At 39.7% G+C, this 26,450-nt stretch overlaps 1 protein-coding gene across 2 annotated transcripts in view; it reads right to left on the bottom strand.

The window, feature by feature from the left end:
• Positions 1 to 25,758, bottom strand: part of MYPN (myopalladin) — a 127,070-nt gene extending 101,312 nt beyond the window's left edge. For both annotated transcript variants that reach the window (XM_045291667.1, XM_045291668.1), the window contains exons 1-2: positions 25,639 to 25,758; positions 13,958 to 14,845 (exon numbers count right to left, since the gene is read on the bottom strand). In XM_045291667.1, coding sequence (XP_045147602.1) covers positions 13,958 to 14,844 — 887 coding nt within the window. In that variant the 5' untranslated portion in view covers position 14,845; positions 25,639 to 25,758. The remainder of the gene's footprint in view (positions 1 to 13,957; positions 14,846 to 25,638) is intronic.
• Positions 25,759 to 26,450: the final 692 nt, after the last annotated feature.

The following is a 26,450-nucleotide window of genomic DNA, read 5'->3' as shown; positions in this document are numbered from 1 at the left end:
GCCGCGACCCACAGGTTGAGAACCACTGGCTTAGAGGAAGATTAACCGTGAAGTTAAGGAAACCTCAGATTTCCTCCCTTACATAACCCCTCTCAAAAGCTATGTACCTATGGCAGTGGCCAAACCCAATCCAGCGATACATACGGCAGCCAACTAAATTGGAGGGGGAAAGAAAGAGAGAGGGAAAACAAAGACATGGGTAGGGGGGGAGCAGGGCACTCACCCAGCCAAGTGGAGGTTATTGTTTATATCTCCACAGGAGAGGGAGACAGACCAGGCTTCAACCCGGTGCACCAAGACGTGAACACAACATACCAGCATGTACCAGGGAACCAATAGAGAGGTCTATGGGTCTGGACCTCAATCCCAACTATGTGGACACCCCCCCACCCACCACCACCACACACACACAGAAGAATGTACTTCAGAGGACGGCACTGAAGCTACAGCTTGGGGAGAGGGGCACGTCTGATTAGAGCACACAGAAGAAATGAAGCGGGATGGAGAGGGAGGGGAACACATCCTGGTCCACCAAGCCCTGAGGACAATATTCCTGCTCAGAGCAGACAATGCACGGAGAGGACCATAGGGCCGGCCCCACCACAAGACACGACGTCCCTCACTGAACCATAGCGCTATGGGGGACAACACTGGAGACACAGTGCGGGAATTGTGCCCAATCTGACCCCATCACCCTGGGGTGAAACACTAGGGCATGCAACACAGCAGCAAAGGGAGCAAAGCGATGAAATCCTTGAGGAATACCAAAAATAGACTTTGGGTACAGTGTGGCACCCCCTCAGACTCAACTGGAAAACACTACTAAAGGTCAAAAAACAACCCTGGAACTCTTTATAGGCTTTTCCCTTTTTGTCATTGGCTTTCTTTTTGTTGTTATTTTGTTTTTGATTTTTGTTTGTTTTGTTTGGCTTTGCCTGATTTTTGCGCTTATTAATGTCTCTGCATGTCTATCTAGATAACATAGGCGGGACAAACAATTTGGAGATGAAAACAAGGGACCAACAGTTCCTTCAGGGGGACACAGGAGAAGGGGAGGTGGGAGAAAGGAAGTAGGGGATTAGAATAGACGAGGTCTTTCAAAATATATAGCTAAAGTCTTGAAATTACATAAGATTATTGGTTAGATGTCACATAGAAACCAAAATAACTTCTATATATAACAGAAAATGTAAGCTTTTTTAAAAAAAAGGTACCACTCATATTAATACAGAAATTAGGTGCTAATAAATAAACCTAAGGAAAAATTCAAGATCTATAGAAAAAAGTTTTCTAAAATACATTAAAGACTACCTACATAAATGAAGAAATATGTCATGCCCCTGAATAAGAAGCTTCAAATACTTTAAAGATGTCAAAGTCTTCCCAAATTGATATGCTGGTTAATGTACTTCCAAACATCTTAAGTGAGTTTTTAAAACCTTTTGTGAAATTTGGCAAGTGGATTCCAAAATTTATGTTGAGGAGGAAAACATCAAAGAAAGCAACAACAACAAAAATCCTGAAATAAAAAGGTTGGAAATCAAGAACTATGAAAAACCTATTCTTATAAGATCATTAAATTACAATAAAAACAGGATTGAAGGTTTAGAGCTAGATATGCATCTATGAAATTTTGACTTATGATGAAAGTGGCTTTATAAATCAGTGAAGAAAAGATGATGTTTTCAATAAGTGATTCCAGAAAAATTGGTAACCAAGCTAGAAAAATTGCAATGAGTTTCCTGTGTCACACCACACACAAAAATCAACTTTAGATGAATTAAACTTAAATGTGAAAGGGGGAAAAAAAGCTGTAAGACTTTTTTTGGTGACAACCAAACCAAAAGACTAAAATCTGAGTAATAGTGACCGCAGAGGTCGGAGTAGAGCAGCCTCTGTGGGTTTCCAAGACTCTGCACTGCAGTAGGTAAGTAGCCTTCTCTTTCTCCCGCCGAGCAGTTCAACTCATCACCCCACACCACCTCCTTTAGATAACAACCTATGAGACTTTTTGTGATGGCTTTGAGGTTAGAGAGAATGTCTTGAGGTGTACACAAACTATAAAAACACAAATTATAAAGGAAAAAGTAATAAAATTCACACTAAATTTAAGACGAATTGAAAAACACCAGAGAAAATAAAAGGACAAGTCAAAGGGTGGAATATTTTCATAACATATAGCATGTATTCATATGCCATGCAGAATAATTTTTAAAGCCTCATAAATAAGTAAGAAAAAATAAAACAAACCAATAGAAAAATGAGGAAGAGACATAAACAGGCCCCTCAAAGAAGAGATATTCTGGATTGTCAGTAAATATATTAAAAAGTGTTCAATCTCATTAATAATTATGGAAATGAAAACAAAAACTACAATGAGAAAATATTTCATACCCATCAATCAGATTGGCAAAAATTAAAAAGTCTGCTAATATCAATAGAGTGCAATACAATGTGATGGAAATGTGAATTGAAACTATTCCTTCAAGAAAAAAACTCGTATTATATAATTACAATTGTACATATAACTCCGTGCCCAGACACACACCAGGAAAAACTTGTGCACTAACACTGTTCATATTAGAAAAAAAACACCTGGAAATAACCCAAATGTGCATCAATAATATAATAAAGTAGTCTAGTCATGTAGTCAAACACTGTATAGTGATAAAAATTAATGAATTAGCATTCCATGCAATGATGTGGATGAGCTTTTTAGGGAAAGAAATCAAGTAGCAAAAGAATATATATACTATGATTTCACTAGAATAAAAATTTTAAACATATAAAACATACTAATATTATTTTGTTAACTTTCTAATATGGAAATTTTCAAACATAGCCCAAGTAGAGACACCAGTATAATGACCTCCCGTGCACACATCATTCAAATTTCAACTAATTATCAACTGATCACTTCCCCCACACATTATTTTTTCACAAATCCACTATTTTATGTCATTCACCAATAAATATCTCTGTCTTAAAACTGTAATGAAAAAATAAGAAGAGAAAGCACAAGATTTGGGACCGTGATTATTTCTGAAGGAAGAGGAAGTGACAGATTTCAAACATCATGGTGCTGGGCTATGGGTGCTGTTCTTATTACAAACAGCAGCAACAAGCCGAACTCATTGTTGTGGAGCTCATTCCTACTCAGTGACCCACAGGACACAGTAGAACTGCCCCCACAGGAGTTCCAAAGGTATAAATCATTACTGCCACATTCCTCTCCCCCAGAGCAGCTGGTGGGTGGGTGCTGGGTTTCAATTAGCAGCCAGCTGCTTTAACCACCGCGCCACCAGAGTTCCTCATTATACCATGCACATATCTTGTAAGTAATCTTGGTAGTTATTAAAACTGTACTTTACAAAATAAAAAGTTTTTTTCAAGGTACTTATGAAAAATTCATGGAAATATTTAATTGGAAAATGATGGAAATTTTCAGCAAACTTTTTGAAGCCCGTTTTAAAATATAGGTTCATTTCTTTTTTTAAAATTATTTTACTGGGGGCTCTTACAGATATTATAACAACCCATAAATCAAATATATCAAGCTAACTTGTACATATGTTGCCATCGTCATTTTCAAAACATTATCTTTATTATCAGCTCATTTACACCTCCACCCCCCACCCTGCCACTCTCGTGAACCCTTGATACATTATATATATATATATTCATATCTTGCACTGTCTGCTGTATCCCTTCACTCACGCTCCTGCTGTTCATTCCCTGGGGTGGTGGGGTTGGGGGGGCGGCTGTTATATAACCATCACTGCTATCGGATCCCCCTTTCTCCCCTTTACAAAATAAATTTTTAAATCATGGTAAATGTAGTTAATGTCACTGAATTGTACACTTAAAATGGCTAAAATGGCAATAATTGTTTCATATTAATGGATAAAATCCTCAAATGAAACAGGGAATCCAGGGCAGATGATCCCTTCAGGACCAGTGCTAAGAGTGGTGATACCAGGATGGTATAGGGAAGGTGGGGTAGAGGGGGGGAACAGATTATAAGGATCTACATATAACCTCAGATACAGAAAAGTGGGTGAAGGAAGACGTCGAACAGTGTAAGATATGACAAAATAATAATACTTTATAAATTATCAAGGGTTCATGAGGGAGGGGGGCTGGGAGGGAGGGGGAAAATGAGGAGCTGATACCAAGGGCTCAAATAGAAAGCAAATGTTTTGGGAATGATGATGGCAACAAATGTACAAATGTGCTTGACACAATGGGTGGATGTAGGGATTGTGATAAGAGTTGTACGAGCCCCCAATAAAATGATTTTTTTTAAAAAGCTTTTTAAAACCCTAGATCCTATACTTTCTGACAGCTGTGTACCGTCTAGTTTCTTTGGCACACTTTGCTATAGCAGTGGGTAAAGGCTTATTTTTAAACAAGCAGTCATCTAAGTGAATTTTCAACTAAATCCACATAAAAGAAGCACACCAGTCTGTGTGATCCAAGAAAAGTATAATTCCAATCTGAAGGAGGAAATGGCATCAGAGCTTACTTGTGAGCATCTGGTCTGTAGGCGGGTATGGATGACAATGAAAACCAAAGTCCACTGACAGGTCCACGTATAGATTAAGCCTCCAGTGAATTCTCTGAGCACTGCCAAGGGACACGAGTAGCTGTGCTGTCAGAGAGCACTGTAAGGTTGACTGTGGTAGGTACAGTTGGGTGAAAATGTAATAGCTGATCATTTGATCTCCCTTTTTACCCGTTTAAAAGTTTTACAGTTAAAAAGGGGGTGGGTAGGAGAAACACATGTGTATGAAACCTCTGATGCACCCTCTCTGAGCACAGAGCGGGGAAGTCGATCCCTTTGTTAGCATGCAAAGCGCATCAGACAGCCAATGGTTGCAGATGCGCTCACGTTAAAATTTAACACCTTATGATCATTTGATCTCCCTTTTGATCCATTTTAAAGTTGCTCCCAGTTTTTAATGGTTTCTGCTTTCCTTTCAATGGAGGCCTTTATCTGGCTGACTTTGTTGCTGTTGTTCGTCTTGCTGTTGTTCACTTTGGTATGTTTTCCTGTCTATGAAATCCAGGATAGGTAACTCTGGAGAGACAGTAACTGGATTCATGTTTTCTTGGGAGGCTGGGGGAAAATGGAGAGTTAATGATAATGAACGCAATAAAGAAGAAGATGGTCTAAAATTGATGGTGATCATGATTCTACAACTCTTCTTGATATGATTGAACTATCAAATTATATGATATATGGTTTATGTGCCAATAAAACTGTTAACAAACAAGTGTGAACAGTATGCGTTTCCAGAGTTTGCAAAGGTGAAAAAGCATACTCATTGCTACTGAGTCCACTCGGGTTCTCTATGGGGTTTTTGAGCAAGTAGATCTACGTGGAAGCAGAGCGCTTCCTCTTTCTCAGTGGACTGGCTGGTGGGTTTGAATTGCTGACGTGTGATTGGTTTGCTGTCCAATGATTCTCCCACAGTGTCAAGGTTAAGTTGGGAGTTTTCCCCTGGGTCAAGGGGAAGGTGGTGTTCTGTGACAAGCCACAGAATGTGCCTTGTTTGTCAACCGCAAAGAGGTTCTATCTCAGAGGTACACCTGCCAGGGTGAGGTGGCTCCACCAGAAATGATTTGTCTGAGTGTGCTGACTCTTGCAGTAAAGTCTGAGCAGTGAGTGTTAAAATGTTACTTGGAGATTGTACCATCGGGGCCAAAGGAGCTGGAGCAGTGGGAGGTTCCTGGGAGTGGGAGGGAGTTTCGGGGGGGAAGAGTTGGAAATAGGCTCACATAGGAGAAAGACAAGGCTTTCTACTCTCACCAAGAGTTGTGGTCTTGGCGCCCCCAGGAGCAGTTCTACGAGGTCCTACAAGGTCACTCTGCGATGGCACTGACTCCGTGGCCGTGATTTGGCTCTTTGGTTTTGTCATCAGTCCCTTCAATTCCTTAATTCAACAATTGCCTTGCTGCCTCAGGGACTTCAAACGTGCTATTCTTTAAGCCATTGCACAGTCACGCACAGGAGGCCTGTGTGCCTGTGAGTGGCTATGCTGCTGAATACGTTTCTGCAGAGCTTCTTGTCTATGCTCAACTAGGAGAAAGGGTCTGGTGATCTACTTTAGAAAGGCAGCTAGTGGAAACCCTATCGATCACAAGCGTTCAGCCTGTAATGAATCACCAGGAAGGCGCAGGACGAAGCAGTATTTTGTTCCATTGTGCATGGAGTTGCCATGAGTCAGAAGCTAACAACACAACGGTAGAATGTTTTCGCCCACCCTCCAATTTGCTGGGCTAACTCCTACTCATTTTTTTATGTCTCAGCTTAAATATCACTCAGGAATGCCTCCCCCACTAACTCCCAGGGGTTGGTCCCTTTGCTGTAAGTACTCTCTTACAGCATGAAGTAGCCTTGGACTGCTGGTCACAAGGCCGGTGGTTCAAACTCACCAGCTAAAGAGATGAGGCCGCCTGCTCCTGTAAAGACGGATAGCCTCAGAACCCCTGTAGATGCCATAGAGGGTCGCTGTGAGTTAGAGCCAACTAGAGGGCAGTGGGTTTGGTTTTTTAAATAGACTTGATGGCATTGTCATTATATAGCCATTTGGGGGAAATTTTGTCTAGTTTGTGTGCCTTACTAGTTTGCAAGTTTCATGAAGGCAGAGGATCTGTCCGCCATGTTCACTGCTTCAACCTTAGTACTTACCTGGTACTTGCCAAACAAACAGAATAGCAGACCAGAGGTTGTGAAGTCGATTCTGACTCATGGTAACCTGCTGTGTAGAGTAGGACTTTACTACACTAGGACTCCCTTTTGGGTTGTTTTGTGCCATCTAGTCAACTCATAGTGACTTACATGGCACGTAATACCATAACTCAACCAAATCTACTGCCATTGACTTCAAGCCATCTCCTCTAGGACAGAGTAGAACTGCCCCCTTTGAGTTTCCAAGGTTGTACATCTTTACAGGAGCAGACAGCCTCTTTCTAACCTTGAATTGGCTGGAGTGTTCAAATGGTGGAACTTCTGGTTACCAGCCCCATGAATAACCCACTAAATCACATAATATGAACTTAAGGTATGTTGGAGGAATGAATGAATGAGTTTTCCAGATCTTCCCCCCCCCCAAAAATGGAAGCAGAAACCCTAAATAATGTAATATGAAAACCCCTATGCTTTATCTTCTCAGCATACTGTTGCTGTATACCAGCGGTTCTCAACCTGTGGGTCACAACCCCTTTGGGGTCGAACGACCCTTTCACAGGGGTCATTCAATTAATAACAGCAGCAAAATTACAGTTATGAAGTAGCATTGAAAATAATTTTATGGTTGGGGAGTCACCACAACGTGAGGAACTGTATTAAATAGATTGTTATAAGAGCTGTAAGAGCCCCCAATAAAATGATTCATAGAAAAGAAAAATCTGTGATCCTTTCAAAGCAGATCACTATACCTGTCTCCTGAGATGCCACAGGATGGGCTCCAACCACCAATCTTGCATCTATGACTCAGTGCTTTACCATGTGCACCACAAACTTGGTTTGCTTACCTACTACTCACAGGCAAATGTCTAGAAGTAGTAGTTACAAAATTTAATAGACGTAGCAGGCATTGACATCTATACGAGGTAAATGTGTGCTACTTCAGAAGGGTGTAGACAAGCAAAATACCCAGTACAAACCAGCTGTACATTCCTGGGGAGGGAATTTAGAATCAGGCTATAAAAAGGGATTATGGCCATTTGCTGTGAATTCCTTCAGGCTCTTTCATCTGTGGGTAATGCATGAATATACTTCATTTCCGAAGACAACTCCAATGACATCATGTTCAAGACTAACGCACTTTCAAAAACACTTGTTTCAAGTCATATAAGATCCTACCTCTAGTTATAAAAATAAATTCCAGCCAATTAGCTTTGAAATCAATAATATACACAAAAAATGGTGTTTCAACTTACTAAGTAGGATCACAAGAATATTGGTAAAATATTGGAGCACATGGGTACAATGTGAGGCATCAGTTACCCTGTGTACTTGTTACACTTTCCTACTAAAATAACAAACAGGATACTATTCTTTTTTTTCTTCTAGATATCACACATAGCGCAAGCTAAAAGTTATTACTATTTTGTTTTTTAAAATAGATTTTAAACGGACTCTTCTGGATTCGGATCTTGATCCACAGTGGAGAACAAGCACGTCAAACCTACTCCAGAGGGTCTATCCCGCTTAAATCCCAACATTATTTAGTCTTTAAACACAAACACACATTCAACACATCCATATGCATGAATTGGGCAACCAACCATTGAGGGTTTGTTTGCTTGTTTGTTGGCAGGGATAATATAAGAAAGTTATTCCTTAAAAGGATAGAAAACCCTGCTGCTGTCAATCACCGCTGGAAGTTGATTCCAAGTGCTCCTTGTATATATACAGCCCTTTGTAATTATAGAGGTATTGCATCAGATTTTTCAGTGTCCAGGTTGATCTTTGGAATCATTTCAGTTCTGCTACCCTTTCACTTGACCTTCAGTCTTACATTTCCAACTGCCTCCTGGATATGATCCCTCTGTGCCCTCAGATTTCATTCATATATCCCCCAAATCTACATCAACCTCCCCTCCAAACCAGCCTTCTCCTCTATCTTGTCTTTATCAGTAACTACGACCTTCTCTGAGGTGCTCAACTGGAAAATTAGGGTAATCTTACTCATACTTCCTAGCTAATCAAAGAAATCAAGTTCAACTTGATTACTTCCCCCCAAATATTTCGCATTGACATCTTTTCATTCCTACTGTCCTCATTTCCTGTCAGTCCATCAGAGGCTCTTGCTGCCTGGGATACCTTCCATAACTTCCTAAATTGCCTCCAGGCTCCATTCGTGTCTGGTCTAACCCGTTCTTAGAGACCAATTGTCCTTAGATGTTGCTCCCTTTCATCTTATTTCACTTCTTTCTATTCCAGTTTGAATTGTTTCCAGTTTGTTTCGAAACCAGTCTCAACTGTTCGGCTTTGCTTTCAAGGCTCCTCAACCCTTTCCATTCTAGCTAGCTCTGTGTCCTCCCTGTTGCCTGAACGCATTGTTATGAAACCTGTGTCTGTGTCTGCACACAAGCACCTCCCGGAGACAGTGCAGGTTTGGTTCCAAGCCACCACAATAAAGTGGATCTCATAAACTTGTTTTGTTTTCCCAGTGCATATAAAAGTTATGTTTATTGCAATGCAGCACAGGGTCACAATAGCAAAAGGCTGGAAACACCCCAAAATGCCCATCAGAAGAATGGATCTTAAAAAAACTTCTGGTACATACACAAAATGAAATTCTATGCATCCCTAAAAAACATCGATGAAGCTGTGAAATATCTCATGACATGGAGGGACCTGGAAACCATTATGCTGAGTGAAGTTAATTCATCACAAAAAGGAAAATATTGTATGAGTCAATTGCTGTAAAGATATACATCAAGATGTGGGCAGGCTTCTGTTCCCAGCTCCTCGAATCTTCTAGCACAGTCCCGTAAGTAACATATGGAGAGCCTGCCTGCCTGCCTAGCATCCACAAACCATATATCACTCCACCATATATCACCCCTGAGGAAACCTCACCTCAGTTGGGGGCCGTTTTTTTTTGAGACAGGGGGAGAGAGACAAGGCCATTTGCTTGCTGCCATACAAGATTGTGTGAAGGTCACTTCCAATCAACAGAGTCCTGTCAGAGTGATAAGAAAAATTCACTGGAAAGTCAAGTCAATATGGGGGGAAGGGAGCATGTATATTTTTAAAAAGCTATGTTGACACTGTACTATAGTCTATTCAGTGTACTTATACTCTATGAAGAAGGTTGAAATATTGTAGAATTATCAAAATGTGACAGAGGAGACGAAGTGAGTACATGCTCATGCTGTTGGGAAAATGCCGCTAGTAGACTTGCTCAATGCAGACTGCCACAAATCTTCAAGTGATAACAATCTCAGTAGAAAGGAAGCATAATAAAACAAGGTATGCCCGTGTAAACATGATGAATTGGCCCTGGGCTGCAAGGATTCGTCCCTTTCATCTACCTCTTTATCTTCTCTCTCATCTTTCTTCAGATGGTACCCCATATTCTTGACATAAGCAAGTACTTATAACGTATGGTTCCCTGAAACAGGAGCCCTGGTGGTGTAGTGGTTATGAGTTGGGCTGTGATCCACATGGTTGGCAGTTCAATACCACCAGTAGTTGTGGGAGAAAGACTGGGCTTTTCATTCCTGTAAACAGTCTTGGAAACCTACAGGGGGTTGGTTGATATGAGTCAGTACTGACTAGATAACTGAGTTTGCTTTGGTATGGTTCCCTGAACACATTTGCCTCTGGGCCTTTGTAATTAATTTCCTCTTCACCTCTTATTCTCTTCACATTAAAGTATCACAGTTTGTGTCGACTTTTCGTTTTGTCTGGCATCCAGGTAATGTGGTTCACATCTTCCTCTGAGCCACCATTGCCTACTACACATGCCTTTATTATAACCCTTTGTTATTGTTGTAAGGTGCCTTCATGTCGGTTCAGACAACAGCACAAAACAATGCCTAGCCCAGCGCCATCTTCACAATCTTTGCTATGTTTCTACCTCTTGTTGTAGCCACTATGTCAATCCATATCCTTAAAGGCCTTCCTCTTTGTTGCTGCCTTTACTAAGCACGGTGTCCTTTTCTAGAGGCTGAATCTTCCTAAAGACATACCCGACGTATGTGAGATAGAATCTCGCCATCCATACTTCTCAGGATTATTCTGCTTGTACTCCTTCCAAAACAGGTACTTATTCTTTTGGCAGGCCATAATATTTTCAATATTCTTTGCCAATGCCATACTTCAAAACCACCAGTCTTCTTTAGCCTTCCTTATTCATTGTCCAGCTTCGAATACTCATAAAGCCAGTGAAAATAGAACATCTAGGGTCAACTGCACTTTAGCTCTCAAAGTGACATCTTTGCTGTAGTCCTTTATTAATAGTGCTCCCTGAACAGTAACCCACCACTCTGTCCGTCTGTCGTGCTGTGGTGGCTTGCTTGATGCTGTGATGCTGGAAGCTATGCCACTGGCATTTCAAATAACCAGCAGGTCATACATGGTGGATAAGTATCAGTGGAACATGCATCGGATTATGGTGTTGGTGAAAATAGTGAATATACCATGAATTGCCAAGAGAACAAGCAAATTTGCCGTAGACGGAATACAACCAGAATGCTTCTTAAAAGCAAAGATAGTGAGACTTCAAATAGCATACTTTGGACACGTTATTAGCAAGATAGAGGAAGACTCTTAACTCGATGGATTGGCACCGTGGCTGCAACCATGGGCCCAACGGTAACCATTGTGAAGATGGCATTGGACCAGACAGGGCTCAGTTCTGTTGTACGGAGGGCTGCTATGAGTTGAACCCAATGGGATGGCACCTAACAACTGTAACATAACATTTCAATGTTCGTTTACACGCTTATCTGATTACCAGACTGTGACTTATTTAAAGTCAGAGACCTATTTTCGTGCATGTGCTCTTAGTACTTCGTAGAGTCATTGAATAGCCAAATATGTATTTGTTGAATGAATTAATGAATACACTTTTACTTACACTCTTCTCAGTTTTCAAAGTTCGAGTCTCACTCCGCTCCGCTCCCGCAGGAGCAGTTCTTCTCTGTCCTAGAGGGTCACGCTGAGCAGAATCAACTTGCTAGCCAGAGTTTGGAGTTTTAGAGCTTACCTTTTTAAAATTTTAGTTATTTTGGTCCTTCACCACTTCTGTGAAGCCTGATAGTACTTATGGTTTCTACTATAGAAATAAAGATCATTTATGTCATTGGATTTCAAGCTTCTTGGGGACATGTTTTACACAGTCTCTGTCATTGTACATCTCACAGTGTTAAGCATATTAGGAGGCTTCAAAAAGTTCATGGAAAAATGCAATAGAAACAGAGAGATAATGGATACCTCCTGCTGCTCCGTGGGAGATAGATGAGGTGTTCTACTTCAGTAAAGATTTACAGTCTTGGAAACCCATTGGGCCAGTTCTACTCTGTCCTATAGGGTCCCTATGAATTAGAATTGACTGAACAGCGATGACCTTGGTTTTGGGTTTAATCGTCTACCCACAAGCCACCATTGATGCAAATGGTTAACGTGTTCACAGCTAATAAAAAGGTTGGAGGTTTGAATCCACCTCAGAAGAAAGGCTTAGTTCTGAAAAATCTGCTATTGAAAACCCTTTGGAGCACAGTTCTACTCTAACAACATGGATGGGAAGACTGGTGTTCATTAAATTGACATCAAAATTTATAGTAAATGGAACAGAGGTAAACTGAGTCTTTAAATGGACCTTATTCATCAATGTTCTATATCCTAATCTGATGACTAGTGAGTAGGGTCTTAAAAATTCCTGAGCAGTCAACTAAGGCGCAACTGTTGGTCTCTCCCCATCCAGAGGAAAGAATGGTGACAATTGAAGGCACACAGAGACACTTTGTCGCATGGACTAGTAGAACATGCACTCAGCAGTCTGCATAATCCAACTAGAGCGTGCCTGGTTACCCCTCCTAACTCCTCTGAAAAGGATCACACTAGAAGGTCCTGGATAGAGTGGGAGAGAAATGTGGAACAGAACGCCGAATCATAACAGATAGCAGGCTTATTGGTGAGATAAGAGACTTGAAGGATCCCCACGCCCTGCCCACTGAAGACTATAATCCTGCCACTCATGTTTGCAACTAAACTCACCTCCGCATTAGAATAATCAGCCATTTAACATCAAGTGAGCAACATTTAGCCAAAGTTCAGATGATTAGAAAAGCAGGAAGAATGGAAACAGAAACCCAGAGGTCCTCCTACCCAGTCCAAGGGGTGACCAGGAGCCAGAAGAGACTCAGTGCAGGCTGTGAGTACACGCACAGAGATAAAGCTAGCCAGGCAGGCGCGTTTACTTTCACATACTTTCCTGTCTGGGTCTTCAGAAATTTGTGGAAGAATTCCACTATATTTTATCCCATTTTCCCGTAATCACACATATATTTTATGGCTGCTTTTACTGTTGTTGTAAAATTGTATAAATTAGAGCATTTACCCAAATTGTACCTTTTTCTTCGGTACTTCTTCGTGTCTTTATTTACCTTGGTCAAGTTGTGCTAATTTCACGCATCTTTGGGACCGCCTTTCCCATTATCAAATGGAGCAGTGTCTACTAGCGAAAAAGTGATCCCCCTTCCTGTCCTTTCCATCCCTGGCAACCATCCGATAGCTTTTCTTTCTGTGTGTACACCTTATTCTTGACTTTTTATAATAGTGAGACCATGTAATAGTTGTCTTTTTGTGATTGACTTATTTTCCTCAGCATAATGTCCTCTTCCCACTACAAATGTCTTAAAATCCAAATACAGATTATTTCCAAGAAAATTTTAGCACCCAAATATTGTAAGACTAGAATTCATGCTGGATTTTGAAGACTTAGTTACTACAGCAAAAAGAATGCAAACTATCTTATTAATAATTTTATGTTCATTACCAAATGAAATGATATTTTAATATATTATCAAAGAAAATTTGTTACTAAAATGAATTTCAGTGGGTTTTTAAATTTTATTTTTTAATGTTCCGTTCTGGGGTGGCACAAATAGTGAGGCATTGCACTACTAACTGAAAGGCTGGTGACAAACCCATCCAGTGGTGCCTTAGAGATCTACTTCTAAAAGATAGTGGCCTTGATAACACTGTGGATCCCCGTAACATATAGGGTACTCATGAATTAGAATAGATTTGATGCCAACTAGCAACAATTAGAAAAAAAATTTTTTTCCATTATTTCTTGACTATCAGTATATAACAACTAATCTCCTTAAAGAGAGCATGCCATTTTGAAAGCACATACTCAAAAAATAACACTTGGAAGGATCATGGTAGATTGAGAGTTATGATCAAACATTAAGAACGGGACATTTTTACCTTACTTGAGGTGGTGGAATTCCTACCACTATGCAATCCAACTGTACTCTGGTGCCTTCTGGAACTTCTCTGCTCCGTAACTTTTGAGTGAACCGAGGAGGTTGCCCCAGAGGTTCTTCATAGTACAAAGATGAAGGTGAAGACCCTGGGGTAATGTCTCCACCAGTTGCCTCATTGGCAGCTTCCAGTCTCTTGGCCTCTTGTTCAAGGGCATGATTCACTTCATTATCCCTGGTATCTGCAGGGATGGGGATGGGGACAGACCTTTCTCTTCTTTCAGACAGATCTGAGAAACTGGAGCTGTTTTCCTGCATGGCTTTGTTTTGAGAATCCAATTTGCCCTTGTGGTTTTTGCAGGCTCGGGGTCTAATCCTTTTGGAACTGTGAGCTTTGAAAAGTGAGGAGAGCTCTTCAATGAAATCAGCAGCCTTGTTTAAGAAAACTTTTTTGGACTGAGTTTCAGAACTATACTGTGGCCTTTTTGCTTCCTGGGGGCTCTCTTTAGAGGTGGTTTGACTTTGAGAGATATCCTGGCAGAAGTTAGGGTCAAAATTTGATTTAGGTAAGTGTTTCATCTGATCAGAAGAAAGACGTTTCCGACCTTGAGATTCATCTGCTTTCTCTGAAGGGTCATGATTGATGGCCAATCTTGCCAGATTGACACTTTCATCTAATTCTTCTTGGCTCAGAAAGGCAGAAAGATCTGGAAGGTCGTCTTGGCCTCCTCCTCCTTCAGCATCTCCAGCAGTATTGCCAAAATGGAAAGGGCTGGAGGAAGGTTCTGCTCGGCTCCTCTCATTGTTTCCCCGGTGCCTGGTTTCAGCTAAATAGCTCTCTCTTAGAAGCTGAGATATGGAAGTAGAAGCTTCTATGCTGTCGTCTTGCATGCTGTCACAAAATAATAATAATCACAAAAAATTGCATCATTTCTAGGGAATGGCAAGTCTATGTTTATTACAGCATGATGGATTCTTCAGAACTTAAAACTCACAATAACGAATTGCTTAATTATAGTACTTTTAGAAATTTGACATTAAAGATTCATAGAGTATTCTAAAGTTTTAACATAATGGAATGAGTGCGCCCTGAAATGAAAAAGAAAACATGGTTGATTGCCACTCTATTAAATATTTTAAATGCAAATTAAATGAGTCAATTCCAACTCACAGGGTAGAGCTGTCATAGGACATACCCTGTCATATCCTGTCATAGGACAGGGTAGAGCTGTCACTGGCGGTTTCAAACTGTCACTCTTGACGCATTCGCAGCCTTACAGTTAGCAGCTCCAGGTGTAACCATTACGCACCTGGGCTCCTTATGGTGTAACTATGAAAACCTTAACTATAATGTTAATATGTAATTTTGATCATACCTGCAAAGGACTTTTACTTATGAAGTGCTTTCATAGAGATTTGTTCTCCATCTCCTCCCTTTGCCTTGGATATAATAGAATGATAGAAATTATGAGATGTTGATACAATGTTTAAATGGGACAAAAAGGGAACCAAATAAGATGTTACATTTTAACGTAACTATATCTACTATAATTATCTCTACAATACTCTCCGTTTGATCGCAAGGCTACACGAATCCCTCCAATGGGGTCAGAGGGGATTCACCGGAAGCTTAAGCTATGTATGAACCCTGTTGTATAAACTTTAAAAAAAAAAAAGGAAAGAGAAATACAAGTGGATTACAAGTCCAGGGAATCCCCTCTGAATATAGACCAGGGATGTGAATAGCCTTGCTTTCATGCAGAGTGCAACAGAAAGTGGATTATAGCAGACATATCTAGATTAAAATGTAACAAGTTATCATTTGATATCCCTTTAACCCATTTTAAAGTTGTTCTAGTATTATCTGCTTTCTTTTCAATTGAGGTTTTTCTCTATTTTATTTTGTTATTGTTGTTAGCTTTTTTGTTTTATTGTTTTTGTGCGTTTTTGGTATATGAAATCCAGGATGGGTGAATCTAGAGACAGTAGCTGAACTAATGGTTTCTTGGGAGGATGGCAGGGAAAGTTAGAGGGGAAACGGGGAGCTAATAACAGAGTACAAGAAAGAAGAAAATGCTCTGAAATTGATTATAGTAATTTTTGTACAACTCTCCTTGATATAATATGTGGATTATGTCTCACTGAAATGTTTTCTTTTTAAAAAGAACTTATGAGATCTTGAGAATATAATCTCATCTAGTTTACTAAAAATATAGATTTGACGTAACTCATGAAAATAAATGTTTCATTATTTGATTTGAGGCAATCTATGTAAACTTAATGTTGTTTACATGATCAATCTGATCTTGAAAAGTGATTATTCAGCCTCTCCAAGCAAGGCATAATTGATTTAATTTCTTCCAAGATCTGAGTTAGTTTCGATTTTTAAGAAATCTCTTGTTAGCATTGGCTGGGAGGAAGCAGGAGTATGAGCTACAGGCAAACAGAGGTGTAACACAGGAAATGTTTCACTGTATACCCTTTCCTAAATTCTGATTATATCAATACATGAGATATTAAACAATATGCTTTTAAAAATATTAAGAAAACAGTACAATAACTTTGGCTCAAAGGTCCCCTGGACTAGACAATTTGATAATGCAAACTAAAATTACATATATATATAGCCATTATTATCCAAACATTTTTTTTCCTCTCCAAACATTTTTAAGAGGGATGGCAAACTTAGATATAGTTCCTAGGCTGACACTCTTCTCTCATCGTCTTAAAAGCTATAGCTAGCTGGTTATAGTACTCTTCACAATGACCTTGGCTTTCTTAACACTCAGCTCCGTCAATCACCATCAATTAATCAGAGACAGCGATGGAGATGAAGAGTACTGTAGGTGCCATTCGTGGCTCCTGTGTGCACGGCCTTGTGCCGGGGAGACAGAGAGGGAAGGAGTTCCTGAAGTCTATTCTGCCTTTAAAACTCAAACTCAGGTTTCTATTTCAGTTCATTTCTCTCCATTCCCTTGTATAAGAAGAGCCTCACTATGAAACTTCTTAGGAACTGCCCTAATTTGCAAACGTCTAGAGTACTATCTAAAAAAACCTCTATGTTGGCAAAGTAGGCAGTCACCTTGAGAAGGCAATTAGAGATCGCTGAAAGGATCAACTGCAACAAGATTTTTTCCCCTTGCGAACCTGCAACATTCTGAGACTGTGACTACTGGGCCGCTGACGTGAGTGAAGTCTATTATGCCTGAAAAAGAGATGGGTGCAAACATGTACCCCCAAAGAGCTTTATCATTGTATAGATCAGAATTGGAACTATGCCTGGTAATAAGAAAATTTATTTTAAGATCATTTTTACTGGGGGCTTTTGCAGCCCTTACATCAATTGTATCAAGCACTTTAGTACATATGCTGCCATCATTATTTTCTAAACATTTACTTTCTATTTGAGCTCATGTTATCAACTCCTCTTTTACGCCCCCGCCCCCTCCCACTTTTGTGACCCCTTGATAAACTATAAATTATTTTTATTTTCATATCTGACACCGACCGTTGTCTCCACGGTTTCTGTTGTTCGTCCCCCTGGGAGTGGGGTGGGGTGGGGTGTATGTGTCGATCATTTCAGTTGGTTCCCCTTCCTCCCCTCCTCTCCCCCTACCCTCCTTATATCACTACTCCCACTTCTGTTCCTGAGGGCTTATCTGACCTGGATTCTGTGTGCATGAGCTCTTATCTGTACCTGTGTACATACTCCAGTCTAGCCACAGTGAAAGGCAAGAGTGGGGTCATGAGAGTGGGGGGTGAGGAAGCCTCAAGGAACCAGAGGAATATTGTGTGTTTCATCAGTGCTATACTATGCCCTGGTTGACTCATCTCCTCTTGTGAAGACATCAGCTATTTACCGTAATATATGATACACTCGTTAATAGAATTCTGTATGATTATTTCAAATTTTATACACCCATGAACAATATACAAGATAATATATAAAAATGTGATTGATAACACAATTGAAGATTGTCTCATTTGTGTATCAACAATGCAGAAGAAACATTAAAGAGATATGAAATAAGGTAAAGATGCTACTTGAGAATGTAGCCAATATACTGACTGACAGGCTTTCTCATTTGTAAACCAGCTACCTTACGTAAAGTAGAGAAAGTTATTTAACTTCTCTGGTGGTCCTGTGAACTAAACAAGTGGTCACTTGTTTAAACCCACCAGAAGTTCTGAGGCAGAAAGATGGGGCTGTCTGCTCCAAACAGATTTACAGCCTTGGAAACATTATATAGGGTCACTATGAGTCAGAATCAACTCATAGCAGTGGGTTTGCTATTATACCTCATTTACTCATCTGTAAAGTGGGGGCAATAATAGGAGTCATCTCATAGATCAAAGTGATGACTAAATCAATCAAATGTGCTTGGCATTGAGTAAATTATAGTTGTTATAATACAACTCTGACTGCACATCATGGTCTCCATTTTACAGATGAGAACTGGAAGTGCAATTAGTGAAGTGACCTGATCCAAGGGCAAACTTTGAACTCTAGATTGGTAGTTAATGCAATGTATCTATAGCCTATCGAAAGGAGCTCTAGTGGTGTTGTGAGTTAAGCATTGAGCTGCTACCTACAGGCCAGTGGTTCAACCCCATTGATCTTCAGAAGAAAAGTTAATTCGTTTGCTCCTGTAATATTAACAGCCTCAGAAACCCTACATAGGGTGCTATGAGTTGGATGACAGTGTTTTTTGTTTGCTTGTCTGTTTTAGTCTTGAAATACATAAAATTTCTCTGCTTTTAGATTTTTGTATGTACTCTGATTTCTTCGCCTGCTCTCTGTGATGTCCATTCCTCTTTACGGCCTACCCAAATCCACTCTTAATTGAGACATCATCCACTCTGAGGTTTGCTCTCTTCCCCAGGCTTGAGAGCTTATCCAAAGTGCTCTTCAAACTTACTGTCCTGACTCGTAAACATAGCACTTGCAACAGTAAATGAAATTTGCCTATTTTCTTTTTTGCATCCCTCACTTTGTTTTGTGCACCATTATATCTGTACAAACGTCAAATAAATAATATGTGATCAATAAATAGTTGTTGAATTATTTTGTTTGTTAGAATTTCCTACCAAATAGACAATCAACGTACAAAGAAAACTAACAGACACAGAGAAAAAACATGAATTGGTAAAGGAATTCATAACTTTAAGGTGACTTTCAAATAAAAATGTGTTTGTGATTGGTAAATGACTGGGATTAGTTCAGCTTCCTTTCAAAATTTACCCTTGGGTCAAGTTACTTCATTAGTTCTACTTCCACCTCTTACCTATAAAATGGAGACCATGATATCTGTGGTGAACTTCATACTTGAAGTATCAAAGGACTTTGGATAATAACTAAAAATCTGGATTTGAATCCTCACTCCATTATTTTCTAAACATTTACTTTTGATATCTTATGTAAGTAATTTAGTGTGTCTACAAACCATGAATGGAAAATGTGCATAAGAAAGCCCAAGTGCTATTATGAATAGTTTTGTTTTCAATCAATGAGTACTTACTGAGTAGCCACTATATGGCCTACACCATCCTAGGCCAGAAGAGCCCTGGTGGCATAGTGGTCACAGGTTCTACCCTGCCCTCCTCTACGCTCGCTGGGAATGAGCAGTGACTTTGCATCAGGTTTGGCTCCAGGCACTGAGGATTCAGGGGTAAACAAAAGGCCAAGTCCTGCAGAGCGGACATTCTTCAGGAACGATATAAATACTAAGAAGAAAAATAAAGAAAGACAAAGGACTAGAGCCTGTGGGCCTGGGCAGGCCTTGAAAGTGGAAATTATGATATTTCAGCTAGGAAAATCAAGCAAGCCTTCTAGCTGAAGTGACGTGAGCTGCATGGTCATCTTGGGGAAGAATGTTCACAGCAGAGGAAGAGGTGTCACGGTCTCCAGGCAGGTGAGTATTTGAGGGAAGGGAGAAAGAGGATTGGCAGGAACTGAGGTCAACAAAGGCAGTCTGAACAGGCAAGGTCTGGCAGACCGTACTGACAGTGTGGGTGGGAAACCAGTTGGGTTTGGAGAACAGATGATGCCCTTTTTACAGACTAATCTGGCTACTCTGCAGAGTCGATCTGAAAGAAGGCAAGTGTGGAAGTGAGAAACTCAGGCGGTGATTCAACATGGTAGACAAGCAGGGCTGGGACTGGATTACGCAATAAGCAAAGTAATCCTGGATTTACTTGTGCTTCCTTACTGATCTGTAGTGAACAACATGATGGAATGAAAAACACGTGAAACCGTTGGCTACAAATTAGTAAGGAAACACAAGTAAACGCAGGTCTACTTTGCTTACTGGACAGTCTGCTTTGGTCAGGGACTATACATTTGACAGGAGGTCTTGATTCTGTAGAAAGAGACTGAAGACTTGGAAGAGAGACAGATGCCAGTTATCCCTAGAAGCAGAATCTTTGATATGGTGAAAAAATATGAAATTGTTCATTACAGATTAGTAAAGCAACCAACCCCTGTAAGCCTGTGCTTAACTTGCTGGTTGAATAATCTGACACTGTTTGCAAGAGGCAAAGCTTGCATGAGCCAGTGGGTGGTAGCAGTAGGAAGTGCAGAGGAATGGCCAGATTGGAAGTCTCTTTTGAAGGCAGAGTACCAGTGAGATCTGTCAATGGATGTCAAGTCATAGGGAAGAGAAAGAGCATATTCCAGGGTGATTCTCCTTGGGGCCTGAGCAACGGGGTGGGTGGTGGAGTCATTGTCTGGGATTGAGCAGGAGCAGGATTCAGAGGGAAGTCAAGGCTTCTCTTGGGAAGATGCTTCATCTGGGGTATTCAGGGTGACTTCTGGCTTGTTGACATTTCTGATTTTTACAAAACTGAAATTTAGATTTATGCCACTTTCAAGGTGAGAATGAGAAATTGCTCCAGAAAGCAATCATCGTATTAATGAAATTTCCTATGGTGGAAACGAAACACTGTGGTTGGTATCAGCCAATCATCAAGACTTTAGTAAATTATGTAAACTAGTTTGGCCACACGGAAAATGTATTGGCGTTTAGCATAAATTTCTCTTAAAAATTATTTTTGACACAGCAAAGCATACATCAATTCCATAGCTTCTACATGATCAATTTAGTGACATGGATTACGTTGTTCAAGTTACACGATCTTTCCCATCTCTTTTTCTGAGTTGTTCCTCCCCCGGCAACATAAACTCACTGCCCATTAAGGTTTCTGCATAATCTTTTGTATTGTTGGTCTTGATTTTATTCCATATAGTTAAATCTTAAAAGCACATAATGCTCAGGACAGATATTCATTACGAGTTACTAAAGTATTGATTGGTATTAAGAAGAATTCATGGAATACTTTTTGTTCGAGGTTTAAAGAGTATCTCTAGGGAGTCTAGACAATAGTTTTGGGGATTCGGGTGAATTTCTTAATCATCACTATCTTCCTATCTTTCTATTTTCTTTATTTTCCTAAGTATCTCTATTTTTTCCAAAGGACTTCTGAAAGGAGAGTCGGACCCAAGAATTTGCTGACAATGTAAGCATCCGGTTGATCAAATTAAAAAAAGGATGTTGGTAACTTTTGTGTATATTTTTCAACTACCGTTAACTCAGCATGATTCTTCTCTAGCCTCTGAAAGAAGTTTGTGGTCAGGAATATTTGATGCAAAATTCATTTTTAAATTAAAAACAAGTATTTTAAATAGAGTTATGGAGAGTGGGAAAAGGCTGAAGAAAACCTGAATTGAAGTAACTTGAATGAAAATATAAATACTGAATGAAGTGTTCTAGGTATGGCATGTCACTAAAGATTCAAATGAGAAAATAAATGTACTTTCTAGGTCAACACATACATTAAAAACCTAACATGTACCCCTCAGGACTAATATTGAGAGCAGCCATACCAGGAGGGGAAGGGGAAGATGGGGGGAGAAAGAGAAAACCGATCACAATGATCGACCTATAATCCCCTCCCAGGGGGATGGACAACAGAAAAGTAGATGAAGGGAGACATTGGTCAGTGTAAGACATGAAAAAATAGTAATAATAATTTATAAATTACCGAGGGTTCATGAGGGAGGGAGGTTGGGAGAGGGAGTGGAAAAATGAGGAGCTGATACCAAGGGCTCAAGTAGAAAGCAAATGTTTTGAGAATGATGATGACAACAAATGTGCAAATGTGCTTGACACAATGGATGGATGGATGGACTGTGGTGAGTTGTACGAGCCCCCAATAAAGTGATTTTTTAAAAAACCAACCACCTAACATGTAATGTTATTTGAAAAGAGAACCAGAATAGAAAAATCCAGACCCATGAAAGTCACTCGGTAGAATCTGGGGATAAGCAAGCCCACAGGTTTATTGGTGAAAACATTTTAAATTGTAGAGGACTAGAGCAATTTAAAAGGAGCCCAGGTGGCACAGCGGGTTAAGTGTTGGGTTTCTAGCCGCAAGGTTAGCAGTTCAAATCCATCAGGCATTCTGAGGAGGAAAGATGAGGTGACCTGCCCTTGCAAAGATTTGTGGTTTCAGAAACAGAGCAGAGCAGCCCCGCTGTGTCTTCCGGGGGTCATAATGGATTGGAGTCAATCCCAGGGCAGTGGATAGGCTTTACAGATTTATAGTCATCTCTTTCTGCTCATTTATTTTGCCTCGAATGTTCTCTAAAGTCAAACATGAAACCCACTGCCATCAAGTCAAATATGGCTCATAGTGACCCACTAGGATAGAGTGAAACTGTTTCATAGTGTTTCCAAAGCTGTCAATCAGCCCTGCCAGCCTTGTGGACAGCAACCAGCACTTCACCCACTACTCCACAAGAATAACAGGAAAAAAATTGGCTCTCTCTACTTAGTGCCCAAATCTACCTACTTGCTTTGCCTCTTATATTCCAGTATGTCATCAAGTGAAATATCAACACCAGGCTGTTTTATTTTATTTTTTTAATGAATTCTTTCTTGTCCTAGAACCAAATTGCAGTACATAAGAAAACAGTTCCCCAAAGTTGGATACAGGTCACATTTTTAAAACTGACCTTTGATGGGGGACACTTTAAGGTAATCCTTTACTGGTACGGCATCTTTTCATGATTTATAACGATCATTCTCATCTCAGTTTTATTGCTATGTATTTTTGGTGTAAATGGCATTAGTCCTTTCAAAAATTAGCATATATTACATTACTGGAACATATGGTCATGCAGCACTAATGATATGAAAATACTACTATTGGGTCCATTCTCTCAAGAACTCTCTATTTTAAAGAGGGAAGGCGGCACAGAAAAATTAATACAAATCTGTGTAAAATAAACTAGAATGCTGGAATAAAGAAGTGGAGGGAGTTTGTGGAAATCTGTTTAGAGATGTTCTTTAAAGGTTAGGGATTAAAGGAATGAAAAGATTTTTAGGTGATTGGCCCAAGATGGATAAGCATTATCTCACTATTGTTTTAATTGAATTAGTATTTTCCATTTTCATTTTCAACTTTCTTCAGCCTCTTAATGTTTGGGTCTTTTCTTTTCTTTTTCCAAATGATTAGGAACTAGGGTAGGGAATGCAAATAACTTTTCTAATAAACTGACTTGTTGCTAAAATGAGAAAGGAGTAAGTGTCCCAAATAGGCTTTACATCTCAAGATCTAGGTCTAATTCAAACCCTTAGTCAGAAGGTTCTGTTGGGTCCCTCCCAAGGTTTGGAGTGAATGGACTATGTACCTAAGTCTGCCCAGGGTTTATCAAGGTGACTCTATTTGTTCATGAACTCTAAGAGTGCCTTAGTGACTTCAGGGAAATATTACAACAATTTTTGGGGCCCTCCAATTTATGTCTGCTGAACATACCAACTTAAATTTCTGAAAGCACCATGCTGTCTGTACTTGAATTGTTCTTTCTAAGAAAATGTGCCATGTTCTGCTTTTAAAAGTACTATATCAACCGTGAACACCACAGGAATTTAAGAAAATATTTCTATGGTACTTGATTCATCTTCATCTAAGGGGAGAGGGAATAACCATTATGAAACACCTACTGTTTTTCTATCGAGTTACAGGAAATAACACCATGAGACCAGATATGTCTTTGTCAAACCTCGTGTGATTGAAGCAAATAATTATATGGAGGTTATCATTACCGTTTGTCGCATATTTGTAGGTTAGTGAGCTGAGTTTGTTATTCCTATCGCATATAGGAATGAACTAGTAAAACAATTTGTAATCATCTTTTTATATACTGACCTCAATTCATTCAAGCCCCTTCTAAATGAAACAATTTCTTCAAAGGCAAAGCAAAGACCATCTTTACGAATTCCAAAACCAGACTGTAAAATAATGCATCCAATTCTTGTGTATATGAATTAATTAGGGTTTCAAGTCCTGTTCCATTGAATATGGATAGGCTTTTATAGGCACATTTTAACAGAGGCGTGTAACAGTTTGTATTCTAAATTATAGACATAGGGAAGACTGGAGTTGTCACACAGTATTGTGTATTAGCCATTATCACGGCTTGCACCATACTCGATAAGTGGGATAGTGACAGCCTGGCAGAATTTGGATAATGTCCAAGTGTTTGTTTCATAGTCCATTATTATAAGATTCTGTAAGCCTATAATTTTGTTTCTCTTAATGTCCATAGATTTCAGATTTTCTGAGGTAATTTTGTTCTTTTCAAATCATGTACGTGACAGCATATCTTCATTTCTGTATTAAAAATTACCTATTTGTAATTATAGACCTTTTTAATTTCCTAGAAAAGAACTTTATCTGAACTAAAGTGTAATAATTGAAGGGCGAGCACAACGTTATGAAAAATTTAATTTAGAGCTTATAGGATTCATTTTATTATTATTAAGGTAAAATTCATTAAATTGAATACTTTGAAAAAGAAAATCAAACCACTGTTTTGTTTTTTTCAAACAGAATTTCTTTCAAGCTTTAACATATGTGAATAAAAAAATCAATTGTTAAGATAACAACATTCCTTAACATTGTTACTGCAGTATTTGCTTTTGGGGAATGGAAACAGAATAATCTGTTCTCCTTTTCTTTGCTTATATGGCTTTTAAAATATGAATCAAGATGTGCATCTAATTATATATTGCCAATAGTGCACACACTGGGCCAAACACTTGCCACTGACTGTCAAGTGTCTTTCTGAGGGAGCTGAAAAGGGAGCGAGAGAGAAAGAGAGAAAGGAGAAAGAAACAGTGATGTCCTTTGAGCAAGACTTTCTGCAGCTGTTGTGTACATTAATCCAGGGAGCAGATCTCCCCGCACTAAATATAGCAAGCATATCCTTTTACATGAGAAAAAATGTTAAATGAAGTCTTGAACTATGGAATCAGTTTATTTTAGATTTGATTTCGTTTAAAAGGGACATAGCCATCCCTCATCTATTCTCCAAATAAACATCATTATTTTAATAAGTGACCATGTGGAAAATGTCACTGATACACATAACATGTCATAACTTCCTCGCTGGGTTATTTTTCTTTAGGACCCAAGTACGGTGTCGTGTCTGTGAGTATCATCCAATGTTTTCACCAAGTGAAAGCTTTCTTTCTCACATCATTGTGGGCATCGTTATACATAATTAAAAGTTACCCTGGGTTTAGCTCTAAGCAATAGTAATCAGGGCTCTGAAATAGCCATTATCCCATTGTCAGTGCCCTGTTATCAAAACACACTTGTGAATTTAAATCTGGATATTACCTTTCTGTTTTTAGTTGACCCAGATGAGGATGTCCACCCCAGGCACTCCACTGCGATGATAATTATCCAAGGAGAAAGTTTAGGTGGACGCACAGGAGAAAAAGAAAATTCTTCAGGCCCCTGGAAGCAGAGAGCGGGCGTCCATAGAGAGTGAGGCGTTAACCTTCGTTTCAGTGAAGATGGCTGTAAGAAGCTGGACAACCTGTCACCACCAAAGCCAGAGCACTTGTCAGCTCGCAGGTCCCAAGTTATTTTGAGCTGCATAAACCATGTGCCTGTGCAACATTCCACCTGATTGGACAGGAGAAAACTGAGCAAAGGGATTCCACGGCAGGCAGTACCTATGGGGGGGGGGGGTGGTAAATGAATTTTTTCCACCTATTCAATATCACTTGTTGGCCGAGGCGCAAGCTGTGTATTGACTTATGTTTGGTATTACTATTAAATCCATCACGCCATATTGTGTCTGTCAAAGAAAAATGACATTTATAAAATGTGTCAAAAATCTTGATTGTGATAAAAAAAACTAAAGCTTTAATTGTAATTAATAGGCATTTTACTCTTTTTTGATCACTGATGTCTTTTAGGAGGTTAGGTTGTAACAAGTTGACCTGAAGCTGAGGCCTCTCTGAAAGTTTGGGCTTTTTGTTTTGTTTTTTAACATTGTCCCACCCACTTTCATCACGTAGATTCCAATTCAGAGTGAACCTATGTAAGGTTTTTGAGATGTGAAGCACACCTTGACGGAGAACAGCCAGCCAGCCTCCTCTGTCTCATGCAGAGCGGCTTGTGGGTTTGAACCCAAAGACAGA

The sequence above is a fragment of the Echinops telfairi genome, unplaced genomic scaffold, assembly GCF_000313985.2.
Source record: "Echinops telfairi isolate 266 unplaced genomic scaffold, ASM31398v2 ScPeMD7_70;HRSCAF=299, whole genome shotgun sequence".
Taxonomy (NCBI): Eukaryota; Metazoa; Chordata; class Mammalia; order Afrosoricida; family Tenrecidae; genus Echinops; species Echinops telfairi.
The sequence above is the reverse complement of the archived record's forward strand: the minus strand, read 5'-3'. Positions and strand labels throughout refer to the sequence as shown.